Source organism: Talpa occidentalis, unplaced genomic scaffold (genome assembly GCF_014898055.3).
Source record: "Talpa occidentalis isolate TD23 unplaced genomic scaffold, MPIMG_talOcc4v2.1 talOcc4.16, whole genome shotgun sequence".
NCBI lineage: Eukaryota > Metazoa > Chordata > Mammalia > Eulipotyphla > Talpidae > Talpa > Talpa occidentalis.
The window spans coordinates 67,001,014-67,016,568 of NW_023601653.1; the positions used below are offsets into that span (position 1 = coordinate 67,001,014).

The window sequence follows — 15,555 nt, forward strand, 5'->3', positions numbered from 1 at the left end:
CCATCACCTGAGCAGCTGGCTGTGCCCTCCTCTGAGGCTGTAGAGCCTGCTGGTGGAGACGGGGAGTGGGTGCACAGGGGCAGCACCTGGGTCTGGTTTCCTGCAGAGCAGTGAGATCAGAGGGTTAGTGGGGTTGAAGAGCAGAAAACTGAATTAAATGACATCATAAGCTAGTGGGGAGGCCTGTGATAGATACTCTAACAAGACACTCATGGCATCATTATTTTACTGTTCACTTGCAGTATAGAAGTTGTGCCTCCAAAATACCAATATTTCCATTTTTAAGAAAAAATACTGAGAATCACTGAGAATGAATGTAGAAAAGTGGGAATATGGCAATAGTGTTGAAGTGTTGCTGAGCTTCCAGGACAGTGAGCATTTTGGAGCCAGATGCTCAGAGAGAAGCAAAGAACAGAGTTGAGCCTATTTCCTCTTGAGACCTCTGTCAATTCAATGTTATAGATGTGACTCTGAAAACCTCAGCAGAGTATTGGAAGCAGGAGAGTAAAGTGGGAGATCAGAGGAGAATATAAGGAACAGAGCACAGGAGGAAACAATAGAAAACATGAATAGGGGCACAGAATATATGGTAAAAGGTTTAATTTCCGTATTTATGAAGTTTTAGATCCTTAGATACACAAATGAAAGAAGGAAATGTGGAATCTAAAAATCCACTATCAGGTGGTATATTTCATATATCCTGGTGCTTTTTAAACACATCCTAAATTGTTGATACTGTGTCCACTGAGGGATGAGATCTTTGTCTCATTCCCTTGCATCTCAAATGAACTTCATGACTTGCTTGTAGGCAACGTGATGCAGTGGAGCCAACACTGCTGATTCCCTGCACCAGGACAGAAAAGTAGGGCAGCCTCCCCAGCCCCACCGAGGACACATGCTTTAGCGGAGCTGCTCTGCTGAGCCTGTCTTGGGAGAGCCACAATTAGGGAGTCTGCCATCCTGTCATTGGGCATCCTGGGTTCCCAGGTCAGGCAGCTCTGGCATGACTTCAGCCAGATGACTTCAGCTATGTGACAACGCCAAAGAGAACTGCCACTGAGCTTCCCCATTCCTGTCCCGAAAATCACAGCAAAATAAAATGCATTTTTTTCCTGTCGCTAAATTTTTTGGGAAAATTGGTAGTACAGCAATAGTAACCCAGACACGTATCGTGAGGCCTAAAAGGGAAGAGAAATGCTTTACTTCAATTAAACTTCTCTTACAGAGAATTTAAAATGTGTGTCTGCAGGACTTGTGCGTGGATGTTGAGAACATCTTTAGTCGCAAGCGCTAAGACTTGTTCCTTCGGGTCAAGGCAGTAGGAAGAAGTAAGAAGTCTGATGGGTTAGGGGGAATTATGATGAGGGATTAAGGAATGATGAAAATGAAATTTGAAGAAGAAAACAAAATGATTCCTTACCAAGGTCATATTTTGAAAAATGTGTATTCAGAAAACAAAAGTAAAAGATGTGTCTCAATAACTGAGAGAAAAGCTATCAGTAGGTATTTGGAATATCTGAATTGTAAGATTTGTATAATCTGCACCTCAAAACAGAAGAATACACATTATTCTTAAGAGCATGTAGGCCATTTATCAAAACTGGTTGTATGTTATGGTAAATGAGTTCCAGATGTTTTTCTAAGGAAAAACTAAGAAAAAGTCAAAGAAATCATATATTTTGACCACAGAGAATTAATCTAGAAACAAAAGAAAACTGGTAAAAAAAATTAAACTGTATTAAAATGTATTTCTAATACAATAAAACACCAACACTAAGAGTACATGGGATACATTTTGACAAATATTTGTATCTACATAACCCACTCTTCACTCATGAACCAGTTTTCCCACACGTCCTGCTCTGAGGGACCGGAGCACCCTGAGTGCAGCTAGTCCCTCTCTCACCTGAGCAGATCACAGAGGCTGTGTTTCCAGGGCCACAGTCAGGAGTGCCCAGGGCAGTCACAGAGCAGTTCCACAAAAAGGATTCAAGCCCCGAGCAGTGAAATCGGCCCCTCCAGACTGGGATGTCTCCTCCCCTAGAGTGTGCTCCTTTGGTGGTGGACAGGGCGACTCCACAGCCAAGCTGACGACACACAACATGGGCATTGGCCAGACTCCAGTGGGAGGCGCAGAGCATGCTCCAGTGCCCAGAAAATCTCATCTCCACCTGTCCCTCACACTGAGAGCTGCCCTCGTTCATGAGCCGGATTTCTGTGTATGCTAGGAGAAGACAGGATTTCAGTCAGTCCTCACATGTTTCTTTCCCCAATGTAGTAAACAGGGAGGCTGAATCCTGCTTGAGTCTCACCTGAGCAGACAAGGTGAACAGCCCTATGGTGGCGGCAGGTGCCTCCAGGACAGGGCACCCTGGGGCACAGCTGGAGCAGAGACTCCTGGCCCTCACACCGGAACTCCTCAGCAAAAACCCGTCCATCTGACTCTCTGAAGGGCACACCACCCAGCACAGACACAGCCTTGCCACACCCCAGCTGTGCACAGATGACTTGGGCGGTGAGGGACATGAGGTTCCCGTCAGACACTGGAATCCAGTCTCCTCTAGAATACACTTCCACTCGCCCTGAGCAGTGTCCATCCCCTCCAGCCAGACGCACAGATAATCCTAGAGAAAAGAAAAGTGAGTGAGTGCTCACGGCCTGTCAATGGTATCAGAAACAGCACGTAGAGGCAATGGTGTGAATATCTTTCTCTCTAAGAACAGAGCATGGAGAGACAAACTGATAGAGCCAGAACTGCATTTTCATGAGCGAGTTTCTGAAGAGAAGAGGATTTTCAGGGTCAGTTTGATAAATAAATCCCAAGAACATGCACACTTTGAGGTATTAAAAGTGTGAATCCTTATCTAGGGGTCAGGGAGCTACAGGACCTGAGGACATGCTCTGTGGTGGGATCAGACTTGGCCCCAAGATGGACTAGCGCAGAGTCAACAGAGCCGTGGCATTAGAGAGGCTAGAGACCTGTCATCCAGATGTGACGGCCACCCTGAGATTTCTGGGGTTAGAATTCTGGGCACTGTTGTTGCAGGGGCTGGTCCCCAAGAGACTGAGGATTAGGAAATCCACAAGTCCTGCCCATGAGAGCTGCCAGCCACACATAGACTGATGCTCCAGGGAGGAAATAGACATCGATGATCACTTTTATGGTTTCAAATTTTATTTTTTGATAATTTTTGATGGCAAGAAAGTCCAAGAATTTCTTAGGTGACCTGATTGTGAAAGAGGCTGTGCTCAGAGGAATGAGGATGCTCAGAAAGCTCAGAATCATAGTGCATGGAGGGTAGATCCTGGTGTCTCTCCTGAAGCCCTGGGATTTGCCGGTGAACCTGAACCTCAGTGGGAGATCATGAGAGAACTGACCTTGAGATCCCTTCCTACTACAGGTTTTCTTCCAAGACCTGGAAATGTTAGGGAATGAGTGCAATTGATGTATTTTAATCCTATTGCTATGTTAACTGTGTATTCCTGTCCTGTGTGTGTTCTGAATAAGCAGCAGTAAAAAGGTGAGAAGAAAGAAAGCAGGGAAGCCCACAGGTCAAAATTTGGGGTTTTTTTTAAAGATTTATTTATTTATGCATACAAACTGGGGTACAGGCCAGAGGTGTTGGGGGTAAGAGGATTCACCAGAGACAGAGTGGGGAACAGAACAGGCAGACTGACTGAAATACACTGCTGAGGGGAGCAGTGGGTGAGTCAGGAGAGGTCTGCTGTGCCATGTGGGTAGCTCCCTGTCTGGGGCTTGAACTTGTGCTGCAGAGGCTGTGGATAGCTTCACAGGTTGGGTGTTAACCCCTTACACCACCAGGGAGGCCCATACAGATCATAATTTGGATTGCACCAGCCTTACTAGGGATAAAAGATACAAATATTTGGAGAAAATATTTGTCAAACAAGATGTGAACACATTTTATCATCTTGTATTCCTCCCACCACCACATATCCCTGCAATCCTTTCTCATTTCTTTCATGTAGACAAGAAAAAAAAAAAAAACAATATTAAGTGCTACAATTGGATGGAAAGGAGAATTAAAAGGGCAGAAATGTTTGTGTAGTGGGGTGTGGGTGGGGTATGTGGTAGGTAATGTTGGGAGTGAATGAAGTTGAAACTTAAAGAGGAAGACCACAGAAAACGTTCATGATCAGGGCCTCCTTGGTGGTGCAAAGGGTTAAGACGCAACCTATGAAGCTGGCCACAGCACAAGTTCTATTCCTAGCCAGGAAGCTACCCACAAGGCACAGCAGACCTTTCCTGACTTGACCACAGCTCCCCTTAGCAGTGTATTTCAGTGGATCTGCCTGTTTTGTTCCCCACTCTGCCTCTGGTGAATCCTCTCACCCCCCACAACTCTGGCCTGTACCCCAGCTCTTGTATGGATAAATCAATGAATCTTTAAAAAAAATAGATCCATGATCATAATTTGGTCATTCAGAGGCCATATTTTGGATAAAATGAAATGAAAATGAACAGAATAACCCAAATTATAAAGATTTTTTTTTCATATGCATGTCTGGCATCTGAGTGTGGCATATTATTTATGGACATGGTAGAATTCTTTCTGGTATAAGATTCTGTGTAAGGATGCAAACTGTGAAGCATGTATGATAGGAATTCAGAAGAATGTTCTAAAAAACTAAAAATATGCTACAGAGAGCAAAAAAAAAAATAGAAATGACACACAAAAATTAAAGATTTAAGGACTAGTGGTTCACTTACATGAGTATGACTGGTGAGATCATAGCGTGTCTTTTATTTCTGACCCATTTCCATACCCAGAGAGCCCCAGGGCAGGACCCCCAATCTGGGCTAGTGGGAAGTTGACCACAGGCCTCTCATTCTAATTAAAGCACTTTTCTCATAACATGAGGTTAGTTTCAATATTAATCTCGTGAAATGACAAACCCAGAATAAGAGAGAAATATTCTTGTATACTATGTTATTTAATCTGACATATATTATTCAAATATATGTTGAATGATAAGTTCTCAAGCAAATCAAGATAGAGCCTTCTGAAGCAAATTACTGTTAATTCCTTTTCTAATTGATTTTAAAACTCACATGGAGGAAATTTTTTTAAATAAATTTTATTTTTTATATTCCCCATACAATTGCAACCCCCTTATTTTGACCCCAATCCCTCCCCGCCCCCTACCCACCATAGTGTCTCTGGTTCATAGTTTTTTGTTGATTTTGATTTTTCACTTTCTTATAGTTATTCATTTTCCTGGTCCCTTATTTAAGTTTTCTAGATTACATGGAGGAAATTTTAGGAAACTTATGAAATCAAAGATGTGAAGGGATTATATATCAAAACATAACAATAGACAAGGGTGGGAAGGAGTGAACATGAAATATCTAATCATCTCAAAGATGCACACAGAAATTTAGTATTTGTAAAGCGAATATTTTAAATCATTTAAGAAGCTACATTATTCAGCAAATAATGTTGATAACTTAGACATAGATTTGAAATATAATAAAATTATATTTCCACTTGATATTAATCTCAAAAGTAAATTTATAGTAATTAAAAATCTATATATAAGAATCGAAGCAGAATAATTGGGAGACAAAATAATTTGCATACATTCTTCAAAAAAAAAAGTTGATTGTAAGGAAAACTAATTCTAGGGTTTTCTTATTAACATGATCTTTTCCAGCATGCCTTCCAATGCTGACCTACTGATTTAAAGTCATTCACCTCTGTGATGTGACAGAAATACTTTCACTCATCAATAACTTGATAAGGACATTTTATTCATGTATGTATTTTGTTTTTTTAATTTTTTTTAATTTAATCATTCATTTTCTTACATCATTGTTCATTTTTGGGTGTAGACCCCATAGTTCCACCACCAAATCATCTGTGCACCATCACATAGTACCTGTGCTCTTCCCTCCCTTGTTTTTACCCCTCTCTCTCCCTTCCCTGCTGTAGGCCTCAGATCTATGGTCAGTAGCAAGTTTCCTCATTTCTGTGACCCTTTTTACGGTTTTTCTATATTTCATATGTAAGTGAAGCCAACAGATATTTATCTTTTTCCTCCTGAATTATTTCTATTTTTTAAAGTTTTATTTATTTATACATACAAGAATGGGGGTACGAGGGCCTCCCCTGGTGGTGCAGCAGTTGAGCGCTGGGCTGTGAAGCTGCCCGCAGCCTCTGCAGTGCCAGTTTGATCCCCGGCCACCGGTGAGGGCCCCATATGGCACAGAGACCTCTTCTGCCACGCCTGCTGCTCCCCTCAGCAGTGTATTTCGTCATTCTGTCTGTTCTGCTCCCTACTCTGGTTCTCTCACCCTCCCGCACTTCTGACTGTACCCAGTGCTTGTATAAATAAATAAATAAATCTTTAAAAATAATAAAAATAAAAAAAAGAATGGGGTACAAGCCAGAGGTGTGGGGGCTGAGTCCAGAGACAGAGTGGAGAACAGAACAGGCAGATCAACTGAAATACTCTGCTGAGGGGAGCAGCGGGTAAGGAGAGGTCTGCTGCGTCATGTGGGTCACCTCCCTGGCCAGGGATCCAATTCATGTTGCAGTGGCTGCGGATAGCTTCATAGGTTACATCTTAACCCCTTGCACCACCAGGGAGCCCCTCCCCCACCATCTGAATTATTTCCCTTAGTCTAATCGCTTCCAGCTCCAGCCACGCCCAGTAAATAGCTTGAGTTTCATAGGAACATTTTAATATGTGGGCAAGACTGGTATTTTTAGCGGGAAGTAGCATTTTAATATTCCAATAATTCCATTGATGTTCATCCAAGGTAAATAGAATTTAGTTCACTACAAAAAAATACCTAATTCTTTTGTGTCATTTGGGTATTTATTGCAATGTAGATGCAGTTTCTACACAACTGAGATCCAGGGAATAACCTGGCTGACGTGGACCTCCTCCTTTTCCTGATGGTCCCCTCTGAAGAGAGTAAGTGAAATGTCAGGGTGAAGCCTGGGTTCTCACTGACAGCTCCTGGCCAGCTCCTTGTACATTTACTGGATATCATTGACACTGATCTGACCTTTAAAAATAAAGGTCAGGGTATGATTCTAAAAATCTGTTAAGTGATGAAATGGCAGGGGGAAAAAAAGAGTTTTACCAAGGTCCACTGAAGTTGGAATTAATCTATTTAACCTAAGACCACACAATCCCAAAGAACAACATAAGAAAAACCGAAGGTAACAAAGCCCCCTTATATTTGCAATGTGCACTGTAGAGAACTAGACTCTACATCTGGGTCATAAATTTGAAGAGATGCAGACACACTGGTACCTCAATCAGAAGGATCAGAGGCACCCAGACCCACACCAAACAATGTTTTATTGATAAATATCAATGTGTTTATAAAAGAGAGATGAACCAAAACAAAGAGACACCACACTGATTGGGAAAAAAATCTTTGCACTCCATACCGCTGATAAGAGACTGATCACAGATATATAAAGAACTCACATGACTCAACAAAAAGAAAAAAACAACCCAGTTGGGACTATAACCAAGATGAAAATGTGAAAAAATGAAAAATGATGTAAAAATATATAAAAGAAGATAAAAGAAAAGAAATGGGCAGAGGAACTTAAAAGACACTTCTCCAAAGAGGAAATGCAAATAGCCAATAGGCATATGAAAAATTTTCAACATCCCTTATAATCAGGGAAATGCAAATCAAAACCAGAATGAGATACCACCTTATACCAGTAAGAAAGCAACACATCAGAAAAATAAGCAACAACAAATGTTGGCAGGGATGTGGTGAAAAAAGAATTCTCCTACATTGCTCTGGTGGGAGCACAAACTGAACCAACCATTATGGAAAGCTGTCTGAAGATTCCTCAGTCTACTAAAAATGGAGCTACCATATGACCCAGCAATTCTACCCCTAGGGATCTACCCAAAGGACACAAAAACATTGATTCAAAAGAATACCTGTGCCTCTATGTCTATTGCAGCATTATTTACAATGCGCAAAAACTGGAAACAACCCAAACGTCCAAAAATAGATGCTTGGATCAAGAAGATGTGATACATATACACAATGGAATACTATTCAGCAATCAAAAAAGAGAAACGCATGCCATTCACAGCAACATGGATGGAGCTAGAAGGGATTATGATCAGTGAAATAAGTCAAAAGGAAAAAGAAAAATATCTGAAGGTTTCACTTACAGGAGGAATATACAGAAACCAAATAAGATGTCAAGGGAAAAATTAATCATGATACAAAACAAAACAAGAACAAACAATTACAAACCAGAGACTTTCTGCAGGAGAGAAGGAGGGAGAGGGATGAGAGAAGGGAGGGAGGAGCACAGGGAACTATGGCGATGGTGCATGGGTGCATTGGTGAAGGAAATTATATAGGGACTACACATGGGGAGGAGAGAAGCAAACATTGTTTAAAAATTAACAATGATGTAAAAAAATATAAATAAAAATTAAATTAAAAAATGATGTAAAATATCTATCAATAAATCAATTAAAAATATATATCAATGTGTTTAAAGAGATGTAAATAATACTGGAGATGCTCAAGCACTTTGTCCTTATTTTAGGCCAGAGAAGCAGAATCCAGGGAGGTTCTACCAGAGGAGAGACTGGTTTAGGATTACTGAGTTGGCGCACACTCAAGCCTCCTGATGTAGCTGGTTTGGTGACTGTTTTATGCTCCTGAAAGCAGATCCACTTCCCAGGTTCCTGCATGACAGCTCATCTTCCTTCAGGCCCAGTGTTAAATATCTCTGGTCCTCTCCCCTTGGTACTACACCCCTACTCTTATCTTATAGGGGTGACCCCACTTTCCAAAGCAGTCCATGTGCAAGAGAGACATCACCTGAGTCATATCTGGAATCTCAGGAATAACCTGAGGAATCTGATCTCTGTGTCCAAATCTGAGTCTGGAGAGCCCCAATTTTCCACACCTCAACTTCAGTCCTCTGTTTTGGTCAGAGGACATTTCCCTCTCATGATTATGGCCTTAGTTTTTGGTTTTCTCTAGAGAAGCAAGAGAGCAAGGATGACCTGATTGGTTGTCACCACTTTCTGTTCTTATTTCTTCTCCTCTGACCAAGATGCCTCCTCCATCCTCTTGCACCTGTGACTCATCTGCTCAAAACGAACTTTCAGAGCCTCTGACCAACAGCCTCGCCTGCCTCCAATCCTTCCAGGTCCTCATCCATCCCTCCAGGCTCTCACATTTCTGATGGAACAGAGCACTGGGTGCCTGATTGTGGGAAATATCTCCACTATGTGTGGCATTTGGCCACCAGGGAGCCACAAAGATGAGGTATCTTCTTTAAAGACAAAACTCATCCTCCATCTTGGGACAATTGGCTGCCCCTCACCTTGAAAGCCAGAGGTGGTCATGGTGACCTTTCCCTCTAGGGTAACACAGGGCAGGGAGAGTAGGTCATGGGGAGTCCAGAAATGGGCCAAGATTCAGCCTCTGATTGGGAAATGATGAAACGGAGACAGGGCAGCTTCAGAGGAGGCGTCTCCAAACTCAGCACAGGTTTGCTACCTGGATAGAGAGAGGCCATATTGAGATGCTCCTTCATATTGTTTGATTCAAAATACAATTGCCATTTCAGAGCTTGCCAATTTCTGTGAACTGTTCTAAGTGCTGGGAATGTGAATTATAATAAATCAATGTTTTAATCTCTGCAGGAGTTTACTTCTAGTGGAGGAAAAATAACCAGTAGACAGTTCTAAGTCTTTTGAAAAGATTAGGAGACACCGGGACAGCACAATGCAAGGAGAATTGCTGTTTCAGAAGGTGATTTATTTATGTGAATCAATCACACATCAGGCAAAATGAAAATTGTGGTCAAATATGTCTTTGGCCTCTTGCTATAAAGACACCCTGTGTCCTCAGGCACAGATGGCATGTCCACACACCCTTGCTTCCTCATGCTGCTCAGGGAACCCCTGATGTGTCTTCTCAGCTCCCCAGCATTCCTCTCCTTCCCATCTAGTTTAAATTTCTTCCTCCTAAATCACAAGGGACACAGCAGAAATCAAAAGAATAATAAGAAACTACTATGAACAGTTATATGGAAACAAGTTCAACAATCTAGAGAAGATGAACAAATTCCTACAACTCTACAATCACCCAAAGCTAGATAAAGAAGAAATAGAACACCTAAACAGACCAATTACAAGCAGCGAAATTGAAATGGTAATCAAAAAACGTCCCCAAAACAAAAGCCCAGAACCTGATGGATTTACAAATGAATTCTACTAAACATTCAGAAACTTATTAGTGCCTATCCTTCACAAACTCTTCCAAAAAATTCAGAAGGAAGGGATAATACCAAACACGTTCTATGAAGCCAACATTACACTTATACCAAAACCAAACAAGGACAACACAAAAAAAGAAAACTACAGGCCAATCTCCCTAATGAAGACTGATGCAAAAATCCTCAATAAAATTTTAGCTATCAGAATCCACAATGTATCCATAAAGATAATTCACCACGACAAGAAGGATTCATGCCAGGGACACAAGGATGGTTCAACATCCGAAAATCAATCAACGTTATCCAACACATCAACAAAAGAAATATAAAAAACCATAATGATAATATCAATAGATGCTGAGAAAGCTTTCAACAAAGTACAGCACCCATTCATGATAAAAGCCCTTGAAATTCTTGGGATACCAGGAACATACCTCAACATCATAAAGCCATATATGACAAGCCAACAGCCAGTATCATTCTCAATGGTGAAAAGCTGAAAGCATTTCCATTAAGATCTGGAACAAGACAAGAATGTCCACTCTCACCACTGCTTTTCAATATAATACTGGAAATCCTAGCCAGAGCAATAAGATAAGAGAAAGACATCCAAGGAATCCAAATAGGAAAAGAAGAAGTCAAACTATCACTATTTGCAAATGATATGAAAATATACATAGAGAACCCCAAAAACTCCACAGAAAAACTAATTAAATTCATCAATCAGTTCAGTGAAGTGAGGATACAAAAACAACATGCAAAAGTCAGTAGCCTTCCTATACACAAATAATAAATCTGAAAAAGAAATTAAAAAAATCCCTTTTATTATCGAAACAAAAAAAATCAAATACTTGGGAATAAATCTAACAAAAGAGGTAAAGGACCTATACAAAGAAAACTATAAAACACTGTTAGAAGAAATAGAAGAAGACACAAGAAATGGAAAGACATCCCCTGCTCATGGATTGGAAGAATAAACATTATTAAAATGGCCATCCTACCAAAGCAATATACAGATTCAATGCTATTCCAATAAAATTTCAATGTCTTCTTCAAAGAAATAGAACAATTATTGATGAAATTCATATGAAACAACAAACCCCGAATAGCCAAAGCCTCTCCTGAAAAAAAAGAAGGGAATGGAGGCATCACACTCCAACTTCAAACTATACTACAAAGCCATAATCATCAAAACTGCATGGTATGGAACAAGAACAGACATAAGACCAATGGAACTGAATAGAAAATCACAGAAAATACCCACAGATTTATGGTCAACCAATCTTTGACAAAGGAGCAAAGAATATGCATTGGAGCAAAGAAAGTTTGTTCAATAATTGGTGCTGGGAAAACTGGTGCTACATGCAAAGAATGAAGCTTGACCACTACCTTACCATACACAAAAATCAACTCAAAATGGATTAAAGAACTAGACATAAGACCTGAAACTATAAATACATAGAAGGAAATATAGGCAAAACACTACGTGATTTGCACATCAAAGACATCTTTACAGACACATCACCCAAAGCAGTGATAGTGAAAGGCAAAGATAAACATTTGGGACTACAAATCAATTAAAGAGCTTCTGCACAGCAAAAGAGACAATAACAAAAACAAAGAGAAACCCCACCAACTGGGAGAACATTTTTGCACACAACACTAATGATAAAGGACTGATCACAAAATCTACAAAGAGCTGATGAGACTCAACAAAAACAAAGAAAATAACCTGTCAAAAAAATGGGCAGAAGAGCTAAAAAGAAATTTCCCTGAAGAGGAAATGCAAATGGCCAACGGCATGTGAAAAAAATGTCCAACATCACTTGTAATCAGGGAAATGCAAATCAAAACTACCATGAGATACCATCTTACACCAGTGAGAATGGTACATATTAAAAAACTAGCAACAGCAAATGTTGGCAAGGTTGTGGAGAAAAAGGAACTCTCCTGCACTATTGGTGGGAGTGCAAACTGGTCCAACCACTATGGAGAGCTGTGTGGAGATTTTGGACCTACTAAACATAGAGCTTCCATATGATCCAGCAATTCCACTCCTAGGTATTACCCAAAGACACAGAAACATCAATTCCAAAGAGCCTGCACGCCTATGTTTATAGCAGCACTATTTACAATGGCTAAGATTTGGAACAACCCAATGCCCAAAATAGATGACTGGATCAAGAAATGTGGTCATATACACCATGGAATATTACTCAGCATCAAAAAGATAAACACATGCAATTTGCAGCATCATGGATGATGCTGGAAGGGATCATGCTCAGCAAAATAAGCCAGAAAGAAAAAGAAAATACCGGATGGTCTCACTCATAGCAGGAATCTAGAGAAAACTTAAATAAGGACCAGGAAAAAGATAACTATAAGAAAGAAAATATCAAAATCAACAAATAACTATGAACAAGAGACACTCTATGGGGGTTGGGGGTGGGAAAGGAGGGCTTGGGGTAAAAATAAGGGGGTTGTAATTGTATTGGGGAATATAAATATAAAATTTAAATTAAAAATAAATAAATAAATTTCTTCCTCCTAATTGGAAAATGGTGTTTGTCCCCTCAATCCATTCTTTTCAAATCCCTAAATGGCAATTCATTTTGAAGCCATGGAATAAAACAAATCTATGAAATTTCTTTCCATAAAACACACAGACTAACATTTTATTTCCTTCATTATTGCCTTGTTGGTGCATGGCTACTTAACCTCCAATTTGAGTTTACATAAGTGTTTTGAAAGAAAATAGAGTGTATTTTCCAGTAGCAAGGAGTGAAAATCTATGACCCAAAATATTTCATCCATAGCTTTTTGGTTTTACTGGCAAAAGAACTATGAATGTTTATGCTCAAGTTTAGAAAGGAGAAATGAATTTTGGCACAAATCCATACAATTCTCTGATTTGTTCAGTGATATCACCTGTGTCTCTGTTCTTACTAACCCATTACAAAACCAGATCTTGCACTATCCATTCAGAAACTATTAACCAGGAATGTGCATCCTCATTCTGTTCCTTCCACTAATCGTCTCACTGAACAAGAAGAGTTAGTGTGGAGATTTACTAAGTTTACTCTTACAAAAAGTAAATTATAAAAGAATCATGAAGATTGGTTTTAATCAGGATGATAATAGATTAAGTTCTTTTGTCAGGTAAGAACAATGAAGAAGGAAGAATGAGCAGTTTCTTTAGGAGTAAAGGATGCTCATCATTCACAGAAACTTTGTGTCCTTGGGACTATGGAGGGAGGGGATGGGTCTCAGACCTTTCTGGCCATCTATTTCCGCTGTCCCAACAGACACCAGCCTCCTAGGAAATTTCCATTCCCTCAGCCCCTGAAAATGCACTGATCATACCTGAGCAGATGACTCCTGCATCCTTGGAATGAAAGCAGAAGTTTTGTCCCCAGCCCCGGGACCAGCACTTCCACACGTGGGACTCCTGTCCTATGCACTGCAGATTGCTCAGCCAGACAGGTCCTGATCCCTCCCCGAAGTAAGCTTTGGCTTTGGCCTCCATGGCTTCTCCACAGCCCAGCTGTCTGCACACCACGTGGGCATCAGGCAGGTCCCAGCCGTCATCACAGATGGTGCCCCAGTAGCCCTCGTGAAGGATCTCCACTCTGCCGGCGCAGGGATGGCCTCCGTTCACCAGGCGGAGCTGTGTGCTGTCTGCGGAGAGTCCAGTCAAAGGGGTGCATCAAGCCCAGACATTGAAGGCTACACTCGTCTTGGGAGCCCTTGGCCTGAGGAACTGGCAGTGCCCCGCTCTGAGGCTACAGAGTCTGCTGGTGGAGACACAGTGCTTGCACTCGGGCAGTACCTGGTTTACTATAGCAACAAGCAGAACAATAGAGTTGAAAAGGAACAAACAGGAGAAATGGAGCTGAAAACAACTAGCGAGCAGTCTGAGAGAGAAGGTGTGACCAGGTCCGGTCAGGGTAACCCTGATGTAGAGTCTACAAGGCATCTGACAAGATGTCCCAAGATGTCAGAATCTCTGCCCTGAGCAGATAAATGAGTGTAAAGTGGCTGTAGAGGGCTTGTATCTGGTGGGTTCCTTACAAATCACACCCATTTCCATGCTACTAAATTAAAGGGAACTGTTGGGAGCTTATCCGAATCCTCTGGAGGCAGCCAGGAGACCCGTTCCAGTCAGAGCCGCTGTTGCTACATCACTCACAGCTGAAGAATGAAAGGACCATGAGACAGGCTAGGATTTACCCAGAGTATTTTATTTATGGTTCTAGACTCCAGAATGAACTTCTCCTTGAGTAGACGGGGCCACCTCACACGGGAGATGATGTCAGATGAAACTAACATGGCCAAAGACACTGGGCATCACACATCTGCTTCTTGCCTGAAACAGTGTAATCTTACTTGAACTTCATGTCAAGAATTTCTATTATTCAAAATTTAGAATTATTCACTGTTTAGTGGGGGGGGAATATATATCTCTAACCCTACCACTGAGTACAATCAGGTTATATTCCTGAGCTAAAAGCACTCAAATAGATTTGACTTTTTTTGTCAAATACCCTTGGCTGTATTATTATTTTCTCCTTTTTATATACAAAAAATAGATACACTGAAAAGTCAAATATGTGTCAGTATTGCAATTAGGTAAGGATGAAATAGAGAATAAAACCTGGAGCTTCTATAAATTAAATTGAAAATGGGGGAGTTGTAGGTTTTATTCTCCATTCCATGACTGACTTACAATAAGCACTGGTGCTGGAGTGTGAAATAGGAGATGTGAGGCCTACACACATAGAGCAGGGTTTCTTGCAAATATTTGCCCAGTGTACATGTTCAGGGCAAAAGGACAAAGAGCTATGTCGAAACTTTTGGAAAGCAGAGTGGCTATTCCTTTATTCTCTTGGTGCTGAGCTACCAAAATATATCCAATCTCTCAGCTGAATTCCGAGTTCCCAAAATGCCCTTTATCCAGGCACAGAGACAGGCAGAGGTACACTGTCACCCAAACTGCCAGCGAGGCTTGTTCCAGCTCAGGTCTGGGTTACAGTTAGATATCTGGGTGCTCAGCAGCACCAGCCTCACCTACCTAGCTGAACAGAAGATGATGCTTCCAGGTATCAGGAAAGATATCTGGAGTTTCTTTTTTTTTTCATACACAATTTTTAATATCAAATAGGAAGGTGACATGGCATGTAGAAAGAGGGCTCACATGACATAGTGAAAAGGAAAGCATTGTAAGAGAAGTTAGAAACACACATAGCAGATGAGAATTTTTAACTATGATTCATGAATTTAGTGAAAAAAAAGGGGGAGAAAA

The 15,555-nt window shown here is 40.9% G+C and overlaps 1 protein-coding gene across 1 annotated transcript in view; it reads right to left on the minus strand.

Moving 5' to 3' along the window:
* LOC119247022 (antigen WC1.1-like) overlaps positions 1-15,555 on the minus strand; it is an 81,878-nt gene that overhangs the window by 8,605 nt on the left and 57,718 nt on the right. The window contains exons 18-21 of the mRNA XM_054696779.1: positions 13,617-13,931; positions 2,313-2,624; positions 1,907-2,224; positions 8-100 (exon numbers count right to left, since the gene is read on the minus strand). Of these exons, the coding sequence (XP_054552754.1) occupies positions 8-100; positions 1,907-2,224; positions 2,313-2,624; positions 13,617-13,931 (1,038 nt within the window). The remainder of the gene's footprint in view (positions 1-7; positions 101-1,906; positions 2,225-2,312; positions 2,625-13,616; positions 13,932-15,555) is intronic.